This window comes from Sylvia atricapilla, chromosome 1 (genome assembly GCF_009819655.1).
Source record: "Sylvia atricapilla isolate bSylAtr1 chromosome 1, bSylAtr1.pri, whole genome shotgun sequence".
Taxonomy (NCBI): domain Eukaryota; kingdom Metazoa; phylum Chordata; class Aves; order Passeriformes; family Sylviidae; genus Sylvia; species Sylvia atricapilla.
This window is the reverse complement of record NC_089140.1, coordinates 102,389,303-102,409,638: the sequence shown is the minus strand read 5'-3', so window position 1 is coordinate 102,409,638 and position 20,336 is coordinate 102,389,303. Positions and strand designations below refer to the sequence as shown.

At 39.0% G+C, this 20,336-nt stretch overlaps 1 protein-coding gene across 1 annotated transcript in view; it reads left to right on the top strand.

Moving 5' to 3' along the window:
* The window catches only part of ARHGAP28 (Rho GTPase activating protein 28), a 73,197-nt gene extending 53,404 nt beyond the window's left edge, over positions 1–19,793 (top strand). Inside the window, exons 5-15 of the mRNA XM_066329297.1 lie at positions 285–442; positions 4,372–4,537; positions 4,650–4,741; positions 6,106–6,183; positions 9,391–9,553; positions 10,702–10,784; positions 13,696–13,893; positions 14,600–14,743; positions 16,876–17,030; positions 17,713–17,777; positions 19,609–19,793. Of these exons, the coding sequence (XP_066185394.1) occupies positions 285–442; positions 4,372–4,537; positions 4,650–4,741; positions 6,106–6,183; positions 9,391–9,553; positions 10,702–10,784; positions 13,696–13,893; positions 14,600–14,743; positions 16,876–17,030; positions 17,713–17,777; positions 19,609–19,700 (1,394 nt within the window). The 3' untranslated portion in view covers positions 19,701–19,793. The remainder of the gene's footprint in view (positions 1–284; positions 443–4,371; positions 4,538–4,649; positions 4,742–6,105; positions 6,184–9,390; positions 9,554–10,701; positions 10,785–13,695; positions 13,894–14,599; positions 14,744–16,875; positions 17,031–17,712; positions 17,778–19,608) is intronic.
* The last annotated feature ends 543 nt before the right edge of the window (positions 19,794–20,336 follow it).

The window sequence follows — 20,336 nt, the reverse complement described above, 5'->3', positions numbered from 1 at the left end:
GGAGTAAAAATCTTGGTAATTCCTGATAAACAGGAAGTTCCAGCTTGACTGTCTTTCTCACAGAAAACAGCAAATTAAATCATCTAAAATGAAAATAGGGATTTTATTTCTAAGGGGTTATTTCCTCAAGACAAAACAGGAACATGCTGTGGTTTGCACTGAAATTCCTCTTTGAAGCACTTCCTTTATTACTTTCTCAAGAATTTTGTCTTTTTTATTTGATTTTTTAATGTCTCTGTACTAAATGCAATTCATCATTCATATATAATTTCCCTTATTTTCAGCTAAGAGCTGTCTAGACTGTGGAATAGATAAAGGCAGCCCATCCATAACAGAAGAGCTCTCCTATGATGTCTCTTTCTCAGAATCCATTACAGTCCTTCCAAAAACCCAAGAGTGGCCGAAAAACCAGAGGTTCAAAAAGGAAGACTCGGCTTTGCCAGTAAGTTTCTTCTCCATATATTTCCTTGATTGTTTTCCTTAACAGAGAGATTTCCTGCTTTAAATCCCCAGCACACTGGAGTTACATGATCTGGCCTTTGTAGTCTGTGCTTTGTGGAGGCTTCTCAGTGTGCCTGCCTACTGCCTGTGATTGTTTCCAAAAGTTAATATGGATATCCAAGCCAGGTTTTTGCTTGTACCCATTAAATTACATGTGCACCCAGACGAGTATGTGTAACTCACTCCAAAAATATTACATCATCCTCAGTTTTTTCACACAGAAATAAAAACTGCATATTGGCATTAAAAATAACAATCATTTTCATTACTGGTCTGCTTTCCTACTTTTTCCTCCACAGATTATCTGCCTTTGTTAACATATGGATTTAAAATTGCTCTGCAGCTGAAAGGAGGAAAGCAAACCTTAGTCCTGCAGCAGTACTGGCTGTGTCCAGTCAGTACTGGGTGTATTCACACTAAAGGAGATACTACATGAATTGTTCAAGAAAATTTGTCATATCATCCAACCAGACATGCACTGAGCAGTTGTGCCATTATTTGGAATTATTTCATGAAGTCATGGAAGTCAATTTTCTAATTACATCAGCCCTCACAACTTCCATCACTGAAAAATGGAGCATTAATTTAGCGCTTCCAATACCACCTCTTTAGTGACATGTATGAAATAGTTGTAAAGTGTTTGGAAAAAATGCCTGAGTGTCACGATGTCCTGGGGTCCGAGACTAATCTGAAATTGTTACAATCCACACAGACATTGAATTATCTGAGAATTAGTGAGTTATTAATCTCAGATTCCACCAAGGAAGAAGAAGCTGAGATGCAGAAGTAAGATTTTTATGTTGAATGATAAGATATCAAGTAGATAACATATCTTGTGTGAAATCACTGTGCTTTTTTTGTGTCTTTGGTTGTTTGAGGGTTTGTTTTCTGGGGATAACTTGGTGTCCTGTGGAGAGTAAAGCACTCATCGTGATTTTGGCCTGTACTACAAAACATTCACTCACAAATTGTTCTGTAGAACAGCACAGACAATTCCCAGTTGACAGAGCAGGGAAACTGATGACAAAGAGGGAAGAGAAGATGCTGTATTCAGTATCATGGACCTGTGCATTCATTATTGATTAGCTTTAGAAAATGCCAGTATTGTGCTGGAGTTGAACTGCTCTGCATGCAGGACATAATTCTGTGAGCTCAGAAGACCACACAAGAAACATGCCAAGTCATTGCAGAGTGTTTCTGAATAAAGTCAGCAATCATAGCTGTTGATGTTGGCTTTTCCCTTTCTTCATCTGCCTCCACTCATCATATTTGGGTTTTTCCCATAATGACTCAGACTGGAATGGGCCTCAGCAGAAAAATCATCTCTCGCTCTGTTACACTGAGCAATCAATCACCTACATTCAGGACAGTCCCTCCTCCCCATGGTGGGACAATGGGGCTACACTGAAGGCAGTGCAACATCACACTTTTCCAGGGCAAGTCTGGCAACATAACCAACTTCACTGATGGTGTGTACAGAGCTGCACAGAGAGATATTATATATCATAAAATAGCATGTCTCCTGCTGCAGGGAGTCCCCTGACTCCTACAAGAGTCAACTTGACATCCCCAGGAGCATAGGGATTTCCCCAAAGTACATGTGATTTCTCCAGTGTGGAACCATGGTCCATGTGACTTAGTTGAAGATATTACAGAACTACTAGTCTGAGTACACTGCACAGTTCCATGTAGAAACAACATCACAAAATATCAGACAAGATCCTTAGCCAAAACATTAGTAATCTAATTTCAGGATAGCACAGACTCCTTCAAACCAACATATTACGCCACTCTAAGAAAAACCACTGGAAAATTGTGACAGAAGACAGAGAAAAACAGCCAGCCCCGAAATTTGTATTAACCACAGCATCACATCATAGTGACCATAGGAGTCAAATAGCCACTGTGGAAAATCTTCTTAGTACCCTTTTTAACCAGTTTTGCAGTGCTTAGAATTTTTTTTCACTTTCCTCACAGAAAATATATGCATACAGTCTGGGTTTTTTTTTCCTTTTTTCCAAGGTGGTTTATTGCATTCTGACTACTTTTGCACTTTTTGCATCACTGGAACCAAAAAGTGTAGATATTCTTTAGTCTTTTATATCTTCAGAAGGCTATCTCCATATGGCTTTTGTTACATTAAGTCTCGGAACAAGGATAATAGTGGAATTGCTGCATTCTAAGGAGGGAATATTCTGAGCTAAAAATGCCACAAACAGCATGTAAAAAAGTTGTTCCATTCCCTACATTTTTCTCCCTTAATTATTTTTAACCCCTATTGAAAGACCATATGCAATCTAGTTTATGAAGTCCTCAACTACATGATCTAGGTGTCCTTTGTATCCTCTTGCTTTTGAAATCTGATGTAAGCTTAATTTTTGTTTTGATTTGATTTAGGGTTTTTTTTGTTTGTTTACCTTTTGTTTGTTTATCTTTTTCTTACTCAGTTTTCTTACTGGCTTAATTTAAAGATGGGTTAAACCTTTTGAGTCCAAATTTTTTAAAAAAATGAAGGACTGAGCTGAAATCTCCAGAAGCAAAACATTTCCAGAGGCTGGGTTTCCACTCAGTTCCCTAAAGGAAGGAGATGATTTGTAATAGTATTTACTTATGCCTCTGAATAACAATTTCTGGTTTAAATTACAATAAATTTAAAAAAACATACAATACCAAAGATCCTCAGTTCTTTGAAAAGCATGTTTTTTACTGTTACTTTGTTATTATGGCTAACAATTATGTCAGAAACTGATGGGTGTTTGTTCTTTTTGACATTTGTACAAATTCATCTGTCATGATGCAACATTCCTGGCTCTGGTCCACGACACTGAAGTTTCTGAAATATGTATCCATCTTCACATGCCCCCGAATTATTCAGTATTGTTTAGTTCAAGTCTACTTGAATTAACTATCTGTTAGTTGCTGGGAGTCCTGTTTCTAAGCTTTCTTGAGTAATGAAAAACAGCACTAAGTTGGCAGGTTGGTTTCTGGACTAAGTAATTTTGCTTCTGGGCTTTTCCTCAGATCTTTAGTTTGAACTCCCCTGTAAAACCTCATAAATTAATAGCATTATGCAAAGCAGGCATGGATTCATTACACACACACACACACACACAATTGCTACAGAACCACACCCATTATGAACTGTGTCAGCCACTTCAACAGCACTCAGAGATGTTTTGGGGAAGGCAGAAGCAGAGCAAAATACTACATCCTGCTGAAACTGGGCAAAACTTTTAAAGAAGCATGTAACTTATTTGTCCCAGGTGGAGTACAGGCACTGAGGTGCTCCAGCACCATTTCCCAGTCAAACTGCAAGCGAGCATGGTGAGCAAGAAGCTCAGTTTTGTGTTCAGGTGATGCAAGCTATGTCACCATACCAGACCAATCTATAGGGCTACAGTTTGTTGCTGTAGGACATGAAAGAAAGACTCCAAATATTTTAGAAGGCAAAGAGCATAGAAAAAGAAGGCTTTATTTTCTAATTCTCACTACCTTTTATAAGGTGTTCCAGTACAAACTTAACATGATTGGTGAATAAGAATGACACCTCTCTGATCCCATTGGTTGACTAGAGAAACAGCAGAACACCACCTGGAGAAAGACTGTTTTGAGAAAGGATAGTTGTTTGCCAAGATTGTTTTGAGAAGAAACTTTATAGCAAAAATTTTCCTTGCGAAAAAGTTAGCAGCTGCTAGCAGGCTAAAATCTCTCAGACTCAGAAATATCAAGCCCACAACAGTTCATCTCTTTATTGTTATCCATCTACCTGAACACGACCTCCAATCACATACACGCATCTCGTTTAAAACAAAAATTCACTCCCTGTAACTTTTGAGCAAATAAGGATGTGACCCTCCATCTCTGCTGCAGAAGTTCATTGTCCGGAAGAGCCGCTTTGGACTGACGGAGGTGGGGGACCTCTCTCCCGAAGACATGAAGAAGATCCGCTACCTCTCCCTGATCGAGCTCACGGCCTTCTACGATGCGCTGGGCGTGGAGCTGAAGAGGAACCGCATGGAGAGGGTGCGGGGACGAGGTACCGTGTGTGGCATCCCCTTTGCAGTCACCTCCATGTCCATCAGCTTTGAAAGGAGATGGTTACGGGGCCGTGTTTCCTCCTTTTCACATTTATTGTTATTGTTTTTAAGAGAATGGTCTTTTCGGAGTCCCTCTCACTGTATTGCTGGAGAATGATCAGAAGAAGGTTCCTGGAATAAAAGTACCTCTTATTTTCCAAAAAGTGAGTATCTCTTGACCTGCTTGGTCACTAGGATTTGCTTTTCCACCATTTACATTGACACTCTAAGAGTCATCAGATAAGAGAAGTTTCTGACAGGCATTAGAGACTGGCAGGTGTCTACAGACTGAATTCTGTGGTTTGAAAACTTTGTGCCAAGGAGAGAAAATCTCCTTTTTTGGTTTTTTATCTGCAGATGGAACGCATTTTGATTTTTGTAATTATGCAATACCACGCAGGAAACTTTGGGGAAAAAATGTCTTTCTGTTTCTCCTTTTTCATTAAATAGAGAAACAAGCAAAATTATGTGTGTGCAGAAGTGGCAGAGATGAGTTGTCTCAGGAGTTGTAATTTCACATTAATTCAAACTATAGTTATTAGCTACTGTTTCCAGAATGGAAGTGATATCATTTCATTGAGGTTTGTATGACAAGACAAGTGTATTTAAATGAGACATTTGGCCATGGAGGGATGCCCTGTGGATGTCTTGGAGGCAGGTACAGAGGCACAAATACGTGTGCAATTGCACAGAGTTACATAGGCCTGAAATGGAAGCAGGTTTTCCTGTAAATAGTGACAAAAGGAGAAGTGTTTGGGCATGTCAGAGGAAAGACTGACACAACTTGAGTATTTACATGACTTTGCAATTAGCTCCACTGCTGCCCTGTCAAGATAACATTGGAAATTAGAAGAATCAGGGTTAGAGCAGGAAGCAGATCTGATGGTGAAAATCCAGAGCTATATGATTAAATGCTGGGAATTTTTTTTTTCCTCAGTATTCAAAATTATGTAAAATCAAACCTTGGCTTTTTTCTTTTTTCTTTTTTCTTTTTTCTTTTTTTTTTTTTCTTTTTAATGACCAGTTGGAGTGGAAAGTTTAGTCCTGTATTCACAGAAATTTCAAAATAAAATATCCTGGGATCATTTTCTAATCTGAGTTCTCAGTTCCAAAAAATCTATGTTATCTACAGACCTTTCCATTGTGCTCCTTGGGGCACACTTAAACATTCTCAGAGGTTATTTTTCCTTCAAAACAGCATTGTGTTTAAGTTTTTCATTAATACATTTATGTGTTAATTGTCCTATAGCAGTGCCAACTCTCAAGGACAGAGGGGCCTGTTGCATTAGCAATTTCCTATACTCTGCATACTTCTTACTTCAGGATCAGAACTGTGGAGACAAATTAGGCAGATATGATCTGGTTGGATTTCATTAGCTGATTCCATAGAAATGTATGTGTATGTCCTTCAGATTAGTTTAAAGGATTCAACCTAATTTGAAAAGAAAGTCAGGATTATTTTTAAGCACTTCTGAATATTTTCATGGATTTTTTTTTTTAATTATTTTTTCCCCGTCCCTCCTGTCAGCTGCTGCTCAAGCTTGAGGAAACAGGTTTGGAAACGGAAGGAATTCTACGGGTTCCTGGATCTGCCTCCAGAGTGAAGGTATACACCCAAGCCAGTTTTCCGTCTTCTGTACCACAGACTCTATATAAAATAATGCAGCATGCACACAAATTCAAACTGCATGTGAATACTGATCTGTGTAGCTCCGCACTCCTACCCTTGCCAGTGAAAGGTCAGATTAGTTCCTGGGAACCAATAAATCACAGACCATTTGGTCTATTACTTTGCATTAGTTAGCATTCTATATAAAGCACAGTTTTGATGTTCAATGTGATTTTTCTCCACAAAACTTTGAGACATCCTTTCAATGAATGTCTCTGTCATCCAAAATTGCTATGATCTTATCTCTGTTTTAACTTATTTCAGAAATGCAGAGTTCCTAAGCTGAGTGAACATCAGATAAAGATCTTATTCTATGTAATTTTAACCTCTGTGTCATTTTATTTTTCATTTTTCATCTGTGATCTTGTAATTTCATGTTCCAAGGGAGAGAAATTTGGCCTCTGTTCACTGCTGGCAGCCTGAAGTACTGGATTTTCACAGGCTATTTGTGGGCTATGAACACAGTATAGTTGGCACCCAATAACCTAGCACTGTGGGCCAGTAATATTGGCAATTGTTTCTCCAGACCAACTTCATTCCAGGAGCTGGAGGAGGCAAATTAGAAAAACAAGGCAGTTTTTTGGTTGGTTGGGTTTTTTTCCTGGGCTTAGTAGGGTCCATCTCTTTCCCATATTTTTCTTTTCTTTTTCTTAGACTTTTTTTGATCTGGTTTAACCAACACCTTACAGTGCATTCCACTCCCACTTTTTCATCCTCAAGGAAGCTAGTTTTGTACTCTGAAGCAGGAAGTCTCAGCATTGCGGCAGCCACACAAATGTTGGGAATTGCTAAACAATTGGGTGGGCTGAGGATCACAGAAAATGGCTGAAGAAGAAAAGGCAGCATTACATGAAACACATCAAAGACAGGCAGCAGCATCCCAGCTCCTTTGACTCTGTGCATTGATGAAAGTACCCAGTCTTGTAAAGTGCTACATCTTGCAAAAGGGAGCTCCTAACTTGTACTACTGTACTTTTCAGCTTCCTCATTTTTTCGTACAAATGTTTGAATGTTATTTCACTCAATCTCAATTTTTTCCAGCCTTCCCGTGGATATTACACAGCAGGGCTGTGCTTTAATTCAATTATTTTCATATTCTTTGGAAACACTGTACTGTGTCTTGCCCACTTCTTTTTCCCAGCTGTATTCTGGGAGCTGCTGTGAGATACAACTTCATATGCAGCTCCTCTATACTAGATGTTAAGTTAAACTGCCCATATGAAAATTTTAAATTATTTGAGTTTTGGTTTCATTTGAGTCTGGCCAACAAACCAATGAGAAAGAGAGAGATTTTTTCAAAGCAGATCCAGATTTCATCCTTCAAAAGCCTTCATGCATTATTATGACATTGAGACTTGAGGGCATTCAAACTTTATTTCAGTCTTGTTTGGAGAAAGAAAAGGCATATGGAAGTGATTAAAGGTTACTCTTCTATAAAACAAAGAATAAAAAAAATCAATACAAGTTTTCCTCTGTAACAAAAGCTCCAGTGAACCAAAACTGCATGGTAGTCTAGTGAAGGATCAATCATGTTAAAAAAAAATGCAACACATATTTTAAAAGTATTAGATGCATACATAGATACATGTATATGAGGCAGGGGAGAGAGGGAATTGAGTGTATAAAATGCTTACCTGTGTGGAGATAAATATATATATCTAAATATAGATATATAGATATATAAGTGTATATATATATGTGTATATATAAAAAGTATTTGTGTTTCCAAAACCTTTCTTTCTATTTTTGTGGCTTTTCCCCAGTTCTCAGCAAAAAAATATGGAGTAGAATTCTGTCCTCTTGTACTTTTGACGAGGTGAGGATTTCTGTTCCACATTTCCAGTCAGTTACAGGAGAGAATTCAATCTAGGTGTTTGTATTGATTATGTGCAAAGGATATGAATACAGAGGAAGCTGAGATAGCCCAGATTAAAAGCAGTGAAATGTGCTAGTAAAAATGAGACTGTAACATTTTATGCCAAATCCTGAACGACTTTCTACTTCCGTCTGTGCAGCCATTCTACTTCATTATGTGTGACTGTACTTGATATGTAATTTCCTTCCATTCATGTGAGACATGGCAAACAGAATTCATTTTTAAAAGCTTTGCCTGAATGGACTGAACTTCTTGCATAATATTAAAGTACATCTGAAAAAATCATGATCTGAAACCGAATATTTTCTGCAGATGTATTTTGTCATAAATGGTCTCATAAAAAGCAGCAACAGACTTCCTATGGATAGGACAGTGTTTTGCCAGTAATAATTGTGAAATCTGCATTATTTATAGATATCCTTATATTAAAATACTGTCCTTCAATATTTTTAACTCAACAATTTTTTGAGGAGCTTGCATTTTTTAAACAGTGATCTGGGTTTGAAGCCAAATCCTGTTCCTACTAGGAACCTTGCTGAGTATTTTCCTTTCACATACGTGTTTTGAACACTGGCTAATGACCCTCCAGAACTAAACTAACCTCTGTTATGGAGTAGGATGCTGCCATTGGAGAACAAGGGGATTAAATGGGGAGCCCAAAATGATATCATCAATTCTGTCTTAGACCTCTCCTGTGTTTTTAGAGGTTTGGAGAGGGCTTTATGCATTAAAGTTTTTCTAACAGTAATGGTTTTGTATCTTTATTTTTCTACAATTTGATCAAATCAAGCTATAATTATCCTAACATAAAACTTCGTTTCAAAAATGGGAGGACCTGAATTTTAAGCCATTTGCTCAAGGCCCATGGATTCAGTCTATTTAGCAAGTTCACTGGCAGTGAGGAGGAAACACCACTCCTTTGTGGCTTACTCTGGAGAGTGTTTTAAACAAAAAGAACAGCTGTGCTAACAGAGCTTTCTGCTTCTAGTTTTAAGACATTGCACAAAATTGCCTAGCTTTTTAAGATGGTTCAGATTCTTCACTGGCAGAAATCTAGCTATAGCAAACTAATTTAGCCTGAGTTGCCAAACATCTGCAGGAACTTTTCTTGTTAACCTGCTCTGAACTCCACTTGGCTGTCACTGGTTTAGGGCTGCTTTAGCTCAAATGCTGTACAATCCCACCTGATGCTTATAATTTCTGAAGTGATCATAAACTGCTGGATCAGCAGCAATGACTGAAGGCCAAATGTTTCTTTTACCTTTCAGAATCTCCGTCAAGAACTTGAGGCAAAATTTTATGAAGATGCTTTTGACTGGGACCAAGTACGAAATAACGATGCAGCGGGACTGCTGAAAATGTTTATTAGAGAGCTCCCGAGCCCACTCTTCACAGTAGAATATCTGCCTGCATTCATCACGCTAGTAGAAAGTATGTAGAAATGGAGTTTGTATGGACTGATAATATGAGAAAATGCAAGAGTAGACATATTTTTTCTCTCTCTGAAGTATATAGAGAAAAGTCATGTGATTTTTTTCTGCCTCTGAAGTAGAGAGAAAAACAGACTCAGTGCTTTGCCTAAATATTTGAATTTTCTTCAAGATTCTGTTTTCAAATGAGAAAAGTGTCTGCATTCAGCTAATAGCTCAGGCTTGTTGTGTGAACAAAGCAACTGTTCAATGTAAAATTTGAAACCTATGAGTAAACGATGACTGAATAATGACTTTCATATATAGACTCTGATTCACATTAACTGTAGGTTTCACAAATGAAAATTTCTGCAAGGTAAACTCAAATCACTGTCCTTTATCTACTGGACTTACTTGACCTATTTTATTTATGTTGAGGTCAGACCATTGGTACAGAGATATGTGTGAGCACAAGAAGGTTCAGGCAGCTGGGCTTTGTTTTGAGTGTACATACTCTCAATCTTAGTACATTTTGTACATTTCTCTTCCAGGAAGAATGCAGTTGTACCTTGCCATACTTGACTTCATTATAAAGTCACTTGAGCTAGGACAGACTGTAAGTCTCAGAATGGTGAATTTATGAGCAAATTGGTGCAGAAAACTGAGGGTCTTTACATAAGGTTGCAGTCATGCTTTCAGTGTCTCCATGAGTAGCTTAAAGGGCAGAAGGAGGTGACATCTTCCCATAACTTCACATACCTGAGTGTGCTCCTTGTGGGTCTCAGGCTGCATCCAGTTACAACGGCTCAGGAGTTTGGAGAAGGCTGAACAGGAGATGTCTGTGCAGAATAAAGTGACTTTATTCCCTACAACAAACACAAATATCTATGAGAAGCTAGCTAATACTAAAGAATACTGGATTGTTACTGCGTAGATAGAATTTTTATAGTGCCTTGTGTCCCCATGTGACAGAGATCCTAGGTGATGAGAGAAAATCCCACTCTTTAAGGTGATTTTATATTTGGGGGAAAGTGTATGGTTAATCATCACCTAAGCATCTAGTCTCAACCGGGCACAAGTTGGTATTTCTAGAACTGCTGACACACAAGGTTTTTAGAACAAACCAATTGCAGTTGGGATTTCAAAAGCATTAATTATTCATGTCCTTAGAAATCTCCAAGATCAAGCTACAACTACAAGCTTTGCATCTGTTGATCATGCTGATGCCTGAAGCCAACAGAGACACAGCCAAGGTAAGTTCTTCATTTGCTATCACCTGCCATCTGTAGTGCTTTTGACTTTTAAATGAGAAACTCATTTTTTTCAGATGCTACACCAGGAAAGTATTCTTGTGTGGTTTTGATTATTTCCTTGAAAAGATGTTCAAATTTCCTGGCTGTCATTTCTTTTACAGGCAATTAAGAAATAGTTTCTGGGGTTATCCAGCTGCAGATCTCAGGCGTCATTATTGTGGAGCACTTGTTTCAAAGAGGCATATTCCTCAGTCTGGACAAAGGAGGTCCAGTTTCTGGATTTTTCTGTGTAACTGAAATTCTCCAGGATGAATTTAAAAGAGAAGCTGCCCTCTAGGAGATTGCCTAGTGCACTCCTGGTACTGGAAGGGCTTCCAGGGCACTGGACCAGATTGTAGGATGTAGACCAAAGTGAAAACACGCATCTGTAGAACAGATGTCAGGAGCTCACCCTCAGCTGACTTGCCTTACAAACCCATGCCCACCCCCATGTACTATTTCCTGATACAAGCACAGTGGCTACAAGCATTTTAGATGCTTGGGAGCTCCCAGATCTGACTGTAGCTGTATCCTGACTCTAAGAGACACTGGTGCATCTTTGGGCCTGTTTCTGCATCAAGGGAACCGGAGCAAACAAGCTTCCTGGGAGCTTCCAGACATTTCCTCAGGTCCCCTGCTCATCAGACCATGTAGGTCTCCCACCTCTGAAAGCCTTTCACTGGACAGTTTAGATACAATGTTAGGAGTTCAGGTGCCTTCTCTACCTCTGTTTATGTATACAGTAACAAGGGACAAGAATGACAACTGTCTTCATAGCACCTGGAGGTTTACTAGTGCTCTGTAAAGAATGGGGGTTGTTTCTGTTACCAAAGGTCATTTGGGTATAGAGCTACATATGTAAAACACGTCTTAATTATTACTTTATTAATAATAATATATTAATATTATTAATAATATTACTTAGGCTTGTCTACAAAAATAGAAATAATGACAAAACTCTATCCACAGCTCCACTCTCTTGTCTATAATGAGATTTTAGAAACTTCTCTAATACAGTTTCTACTTTTTAATTCTTGCATTTCTAAAAATGTTTTAATTGCTATGTCAGAGTACAAAGACAGTGGTTTTAATGGTGTGGTTTTTGTGGTTTAACCAAGAGGCAGCTAATACCTGTCATGGTCTAACCCTAGCCAGCAAACAAGCCCGTGCAGCTTCTCACTTGTTCCCCCAGTCAGTGGGATCAGGGAGAGAATAAGAAGGGTAAAAGCTGGAAAATTCATGAGTTGAGATAAATGTAATTTAATAGGAAAAATAAAAGGTGTTCATGAAAGCAGAGCAAAAAAAAGAACTTCTCGTGGGCAGGCAGATGTTCAGCCATCACCAGGGGAGTAGGACTTCATCACATGTAACAGCTAATTGGGAAGACAAATGCCATCACTCAAAAAGCCACCCCCTTCCTTCATCTTCCTTCCACCTTTTTACACTGAGCATGATGTAACATTGTCTGGAATATCCCTTTGGCCACCTGTCCTGACTGTTTTCTCCCGATTTCTCATGCACCTCAGCAGTGTGGCAGTATGAAAAGCAGAAAAAGCCCTGGCTCTAAGCAAGTCCTGCTCAGCCATAACAAAACAAAATCTGTATTATAAACACTGTGTTCAGCACAAGTCCCAGACATAATCCCATAGCAGTCAGCGTGAAGAAAATTAACTCTGTCCCATCTAAAGCCAGCACACCACCATACAGCCATTCCTTTACTCCTTCTCTCTCCCAGTAGGATGGGGAAGAAAATTTGAAACGAAAAGTAAAATTAATGGGTTGAGACAATAACAGTTTAATAGAACAGAAATGAATGCGAAAATAATAATTATTAATTAATTAGAACACACGAAACAAGTGATGCACAATGCAGTTTTTCACCACTCACTGACTGATGCCCAGCCAGTTGTTGAGCAGTGGGCCAACACCAGTTTTCCCCACAGTTTAGATACTGAGCACAATGCTCAGTGTGGACTATCCCTTGGGAGTCAGCACTCTAGGTCATGTCCCCTCCCAAGTCCTTGTGCAGCCCCAGCCCCCTTGCTGGCAGGGCATCATGAGAAGCTAAAGATTACACTTGACCAAGTGTAAACAGTGCTTAGCAACAACTAAAACATCAGTATGTTATCAACATTATTCTTATCCTAAACCCAAAACACAGCCCTGTACCAGATACAAGAAATAAAATTAACTCTATCCCAGCTGAAACCAGAGCAATGTTGCAGAAGGATTCATTGGTAGACCCCAATTGTAACCATAGCTGCAGTCTATGCTTTTTAATCATTCAAGCAAAATTCTTCTCAAAAGGGAAAATTATTTTCCTTTGACTCTGCCAAGCATATGCAGAAGTTACATCATTGAACATCCACTTAGCTCTTCATGCTTTTGTTATCCCAGAATAAAAGTTTGGGTGTTGCTGGCAGAAATTTTGGGTTGTATTACATGTGGGGCTGGTGCAGATTTGAAGAGAGACTAATCACCCCAAGTGACTGGGATATAAAAAGCATTGGCCAGAAACATCAAAATGGACCCTTGGTAATCTATGAAGAAAGTAACTATTCCTTTGCAATACATCTTACTTCTGCTATAGGATTCAGAGCCTTAGTGTCAACTGTATTTGCCTTATAAATTTGGGATTATGCTCTAAGTGATAGATAATTTATTAATGTGTATTTTTGATAACATTAACTATTCCTCTGTGGTTGACACAGGTTGTTGTAACAACAAATATCAGAGTAATCCAAATACAATGAAAAACCCACTATATTTCACCTCCAAGTGCAAATATGGAAGCTGGGCATGTGCGTTTGAAACTGCTGCATTTCAGAAGTAAATTATTTCCTGAGATTAAACAAATTTTGCTTTTTCCCAGGCCTTTCTTCAGTTCCTGAAGAAGGTGGTTGCTAATGAAGGGAAAAACAAGATGAATTTGTGGAACGTGTCCATGATTGTTGCACCAAACCTCTTCATCTACAAAGGGAAACGTGCGAACCAACAAGAGATGCAAGCAGCCGCCACCACCGCGCACATTGTGAGGCTTTTAATCCGGTACCAGGACATCCTGTGGACAGTGAGTACTGCTGGTTCCCCCCTTTATGGTTCCTTTACAGTGCAGTGTTTTGCTGCACCCAGGAGATGTGCAGAAATCACGATAAACTGACCTTCCAAGGAGAAACAGTTTCTTTGGAAACTGACTGGAGTCTTCCATATCTAGAATGAGGCACCCTGATATATATTTCTGGATTGAGAGCTACCTTACTTATCTAAGACTTCTATTTTAGCATCAATTGCCTTCTGGAAGTACATCTCCCAAACCATGTTTGTACGGAGTGATGCATAGAAGTATGATTTACTCTGGATGTGTAGGTGATACATCTAAACTTGAATGTGATTAGATGTCTGTTTGACGTCTAGCTCACTATAAAATTGGACAAAAGCATGTCCCTTTTTGGTCTTCTGAAGGTTAGCCTAAAGATATTGATAGTCTCAGCTTGTTTGCTTATAACAGAGGGAGGGTATAATGGGGATTGCAAAGACTTATCTCTTGATAAAGTTCCTGCAAATGCAAACATAACTTTAAAGTTTCATATGGCGCGAAGGATGATCTATGCTTTCACCAAAGGAATAACTGTAGGTTGTTAGAGGGAGCTACTGATTACATATATCTTCTAGGAATAAACAGAGTTTCTGCTGCCTAAAATGTGGTGCCCTTCTGAAAACCCAACACCTTGGGGAAAAATTACTGTATATTCTCAGATCTGGTTTCCTTCCTCTAGGTCCCATCCTTCCTGATTTCCCAAGTGAGAAAAATGAATGAGGCAGCAATGAACAACAGCAAGAGACAGCTGATGTTTGACAAAGGAGTGAGAAAACTTCTGAGGAGAAAGACCATGGAACGGGAGAGACCTGAAAGACCAGAGGTGTGATAAAAAGATACAGGTTTCAAGGGCAGCTTTAAACACCCTCCCTCCTTTATCTCATGAAATATTCTGAGTGTGGGGAGGAAATTTTGCCATACAAAATAAGCTGATCTGAGAGTTATCTTGAAAGGTGTGCTTCCCAGTCCAATACTCTGATAAGACAAAGTTTTGGGAATTGATTGAGAAAAGGTAAGGAAGGCAGAATGATTTCCAGCAGCCAAAGCTGCCAAGCTGTTTCATAAGAAATGGTTGTATGTGGACTGTCCCAGACAGCAGTGATTTGTAGATACTCAATGAATCCATGGATCCGTGGCTGAGTAGTAAGATGGTGCTCATTAGGATTAATTGCATTTATCCATGTCATGGTACAGGCCATTTGATATTCTCCTTGCAATCTTTAGTCTTAGAGCTTTGCACTAACTTTGTTAGCAGAGAGAAAATTCAGTTTGCCTACCAGAGTGTCCCTAGGGTAGGTCTCTGGACGAGGACCAGGACACATAGACAACTAAACTGAGTCTAAATGTTTAGCGTCCTATGAAGTAGGTAGTGTTATTATTCCCTGCATAGTTGGAGGAGAGAGGTGGATACTTTTGAGGATTTCAGGGCTCCAGAAGCAGTTTGGACTTAAGAAAATCTGATAGAAAAACCTGGTTTTGGAAGGTCTTAAAGCCACAAACTTTTATCTACTGCCTAGAAACAGAGATTAGGAATTTACTTGGGGTTATGCTGCTTTGACAGGCAACTAAAATTATCTTATGTTTCAGGTACAACATACAGTTTGGGCAGCAAGACATGTCATGTCTCTATGCACAACATACACAGTCCCTATGTCAACTTATATATACTTCCATGTAGTAACTACCTTTAATAACCTGGAGAGGAAGTATTTAAGTCTTCCATTAATGTGTAAAAGAATAAAAACTGGTGAAGTGTAAGGGAAGCAATCAAGGAAACAATAAAGGACTCTATAGTTGTTGAAGAATAGTCTTGAAGAACAAAAGACAAGACAAATTAGGAAGGAATGATGTCACAAGGTTATGAGAAATAGAGAATGAGCCACCTAGTACAGACAGGAGAAGACATACAGAAGGTAATGTATAGGGAAAAAGGTAGAAAGATAAATGTTATGTATGAATGGTGAATCCATTCTAATTCACCTTTCTCAAGAATTTGCCAGCAGTGACTGAAGGATTTTAGGTGGGGTAGGCCGTACATTGGTGCTGCAGATGGAGACAGAGATGGCAGTGCAGACTACTGTTCTGCAAAGTTAAAATCAGCCTGGAATGAACACAGACAGACTCTTCTCTGAGGAGAGTCAATTATTGAAGTCATTGCACCTTTGGGAAGACAAGTCCATTGATCGGAGTAATTGCTTTACATCCAATAAAAATGAGGGTAGCCATGGCAAGGAGCTGAAATATGAAGGGTAAATTGGAGGCAAACTCTGTTTGGATAACTGAGTTTAATGTTGAGAGCACTTAACACAATCCCCAGGTCTCAGATGTTCTAAATTACACAGAGACAGAGACTGGAGAGACTATTGTGTTCTGGTCAGCATGGTATTAACTGGATTAGAACTGGAATGCAAACCTTGCTAATTGATTTATCCACCATTAATCATGGAAGAGTGCATAAACTTCATAGATGATCATTTGAACTCTACACAAGGTCAAATTTCAAATTAACAGAAACCATATGGTACTTGATGTTTTACTGTACACACACTTCAGTCTAGTTGAAGATACAGGAAGCAGAAACAGAGAACTAGATCTTTATGCCTCAGGAGAATTTCATCTTTAGAAGGAAGAACAGATATTCTTAATAATTTTTATGTTTTTAAATAAGCAGTTGGTTTACTGACCAATGTTAACAGAAATAAGTTAAAGTTAGAATCCAAGGGCTTTACCCTGTGTGCATTTATGTGCTACTTACCAAAGAGTTTGTGTCTTTGTATTCTATCTGATTTGTGTCTACAAATTTGCATTTGTATGAGTGTAAATGTCTTTTGAATAGCCAAGTGAGTACAGGACAGTGAGTTGTGCAAGCAACCTCAAATGAGGTTGCAGAACTGCTTCCAAGTTGAGCTAGAGCAACATTTGCCTTAGACTTACTCTATTGAATATTGATTTTAGGGAGCTGTCACTTTTCCTCCATACTTGCAGTCTGACATACCCGAAGGGGTGATAAGAGTTTATGCTCCACTGCATTCAAAAGTCTCTATGGCAATTCAGCTCAACAGCCAAACAAAAGCCAAAGACATCCTGGCTCGATTCCACTGTGAAAACAGGTGGGTAAAGCAGAACACTTTGTTTTTCCTGAACAACAATGTCAGAACTATAAATGAATAGATTGTTCCCTCTTCGAAAATTCATTGTGTTACAAGAATTCTTTTTCTAATCTAAAATTGCTAATGTATGGTTATGTTGGTCCACGAAATTTTAACCACTTATCTTACTCTTTTTATTTTACTTAATAATTGGCTCTTATACAGAATCAATCTGCCCTCCCTTACACCACTACTAAAGATGTACATTAAACATGTTTTTATAGACTTGCCACATAGAGAACAAAGGGATTGTTTTATGTCTATCCATAAGTCTAGAATGTTTCTATTTCTGTAAGATAATAATTATTAACAGTTATGGGAAATGGTAAATTGTGTCTGAAAATCTTTTCTGCAAAGTCTTCCCATGTTACCATATAATTCTGTTCTTTGAAAAAAATAATATAAAATAAATGGGTTTTAAATATTTAAATTTAAATATTTAATAATAGAAGGTTGACTGATGCAGTAACCTGTCTCTGTAGCAGATTCATTATTCTGCATTGGTCCATTTGGTAGAAGTTGTTGGTTTCCATAAGTCCGTTCACAAGGGAAAAGATATCAAATTTTAGCTTACCACAGATGATGGGTGATAAGGCAGTGTTTATAAGAGAAAGTCAAACTGAAAGGTTTTTTTCCATCGTAGCCGTGGATCATCACAGAACGTGAGAGGCCAAATCCAAAGTTTACATGAAATTGGAGGAAATATAGGTAGGTCTCAATTTTAAAAATTAATTCTGAATGTCCTTAACCTCCTAAAACACCTCAGGGCACACACTGTTTTGACACAGCTGGGTCTCTCCTACCCTTCAGTCCATTTGGAGGAAAGGAGCCTGACCCAAAATCTGTTAGAATCAATGTCATTATTTATTCCGACTCCAGAGTGTCAGGAGGGGCACCCCACAGGAGAGAATGAAGCCAGCGGCTGGATCTCAGCAGCACTTCTTACAGTTTTGCCAAATTCATCTGACCTTTTGATTACCTCTCTCGCTCTTGTAACTGAGCATTTTTCCTTGGCTAGGATCCTTAGCCTTCCTCTTGCAAGCACATTCTACCTTGCTATCAAGCCTTTTTCCAAGACCTCTTTCTTTCTTACTGTATGTGAGTGTTAACCTCCCACCACTAAAAACCCACAGAACTCTGAATTCAGCCCCTGCATGTATGGGTGTTCTATACTCACATCTGTGTGCTTTATTTAGATTGCAAATTCCTTGCAATAGGGCTTTTGTCTTCTTCTGTTTCATGCAGTGACATTTCTTACAATAACAGCAACAGTAGCTTGCCCTACAAGTTTCTGGCCTAAGGTCAAAAAACATATTTTAATTGAATATTACACAATCCCAGCTCTCTCCTTTGTCTGTTCATACCAAAATTCTGGATGCTGTTTGGAGTCAGTTGTGAATTATCTGATTAGATTATTACTTATTTCTTCTAGATTTTCTAAAGTTATTACAAAACATCACACACATACTTCAGCAGCAATCAGGAATCAGTCTTTATTACTGATGATAACACAAAACTAAATTACGTAAGTGATTTGTTTTGCCTGTCCAAACTGGATGACCAGCTGATGCCAAAACAGAAAAAAAAAAAAAATCCTAAAGGCCTTGTGAAACAATCCCAAGTATTCCTACCATGGTCTTCCAAAAAATTGGAACATTTAATTTGCACCTTCATTTAAAATCATTTTTATAGTCCTAGATCCTTCAGGGTACCTTAGTCCACTGATTATGCATTAATTCATTTATATTGCTTTCACTTAAATAAAATCATTAGGACCCCTGTGACCTTATAAGTAACAGTACAAAAATTTTACCATAATCTTGTGTCACAGCAAAGTAACCTCACCAGTGAAATGACTTCATTACCCCATGTAAATGCAACATAGTCCAACAAATCAACTTAACTCTAGAATTTATTGCCTTATTACTCAACTAAAAGGCACGAAATCCTCATTCTGGCAAAGGCAGCCACAAATTCCTAATCACCGGCTAATGAAAAAGCCGGAGTGCAGAGAATTTTTTTTTAACCAGCAAATTGGCAACTCCCAAAAAACTTGTTAGAGTCCCTGCATTTCTTCACAAGATCCTACCGTGTGGTAACACAATGTTTACAGAGCTACCTTTTCAGCATTTAAAAATAGTGTAGAAGTCAGAGAGTTGTAATCCCAGCTCCGTAAATCCAAAGAAATAAACCTCTCCCCCCCCCCCACCCCCCCGTACTGTACCATTTTACACTAACAGTTGTTGATGCTTCTAAACAGATTTTACTCACCACTTGACTAAATGTCTTGTCCATCACTCAGTGTAATGCAGGACTTCCTGCCTGGAAGTGACAGTGCATTCATGACTGTCACAGAGTAAAATCACTGGCAGATTTACCAAAGACCCTCTCTGCATCCAGGGATGTTGTTAGCTGGATGGAGACACCAAACTAGGCTTGCTGTCTGCAAGTCAGATGAATGTTCAAGGACATTTTAACACAGTTCTGTCTCTGTGTGCTCAGAACATCCTATGATTCATGGCTGACAATTTTCTTTCAGGTCAGCACTGTTTGGATCCAGATGCATTCATGCTAGACGTCTACCGTGCAAATCCTCAGGCAGAATGGGTGATAAAACCAAAAGCCAGCTGAAGCAGAAGGCAGCAGTATACTGGACAAAACCTAAATGGATGAGAGTGATGCCTGTCATTTTAAGCACCTCTTGCAGAGACAAAACGAAATGGTAGCTACAGGACATCATTCTTTCCTACTGTACTGTCCAGCTGATGGTCAGCACATAGTACTTTTGGTATTCCAGCTTCCAAAGCATTGGAAAAATACCACATCAGTTATGCTTTTATAAGGATTACACTTGTGCCAGTTGGCCCAGGAGGTGAGGAGGGCAGACCAAGGTACGGTGCTCATTTCCTGACCTGGTGATAGAACAATTTTTGGAAATAATGCCGTGGCATCAGATGAACGAAACACTACTGACCACAGCGTAACACAGAAGCATGACAGAGACGTTGGAGAAGGGAAGGTGTCTGTCAGGCATGGAAGGTGGGAGCTCAGCATGCAGCAGTGCCAAGACAGCTGTGTGAAAACCAAACCTTTCTCCTGAAAGTAAACCCATACAGTGTGTTACTGCAATACTTGTGTCTCTCAGTCACTGCTCATGAGTACCCAATACTGGGGGAGGGAGGCAGGAGGAGGAACTACAGACAGCTGTACTGCTCAGTGTATGTTCCACTGTATATCTCACCACTAGTCTTCCGCTGTCTGGATCCC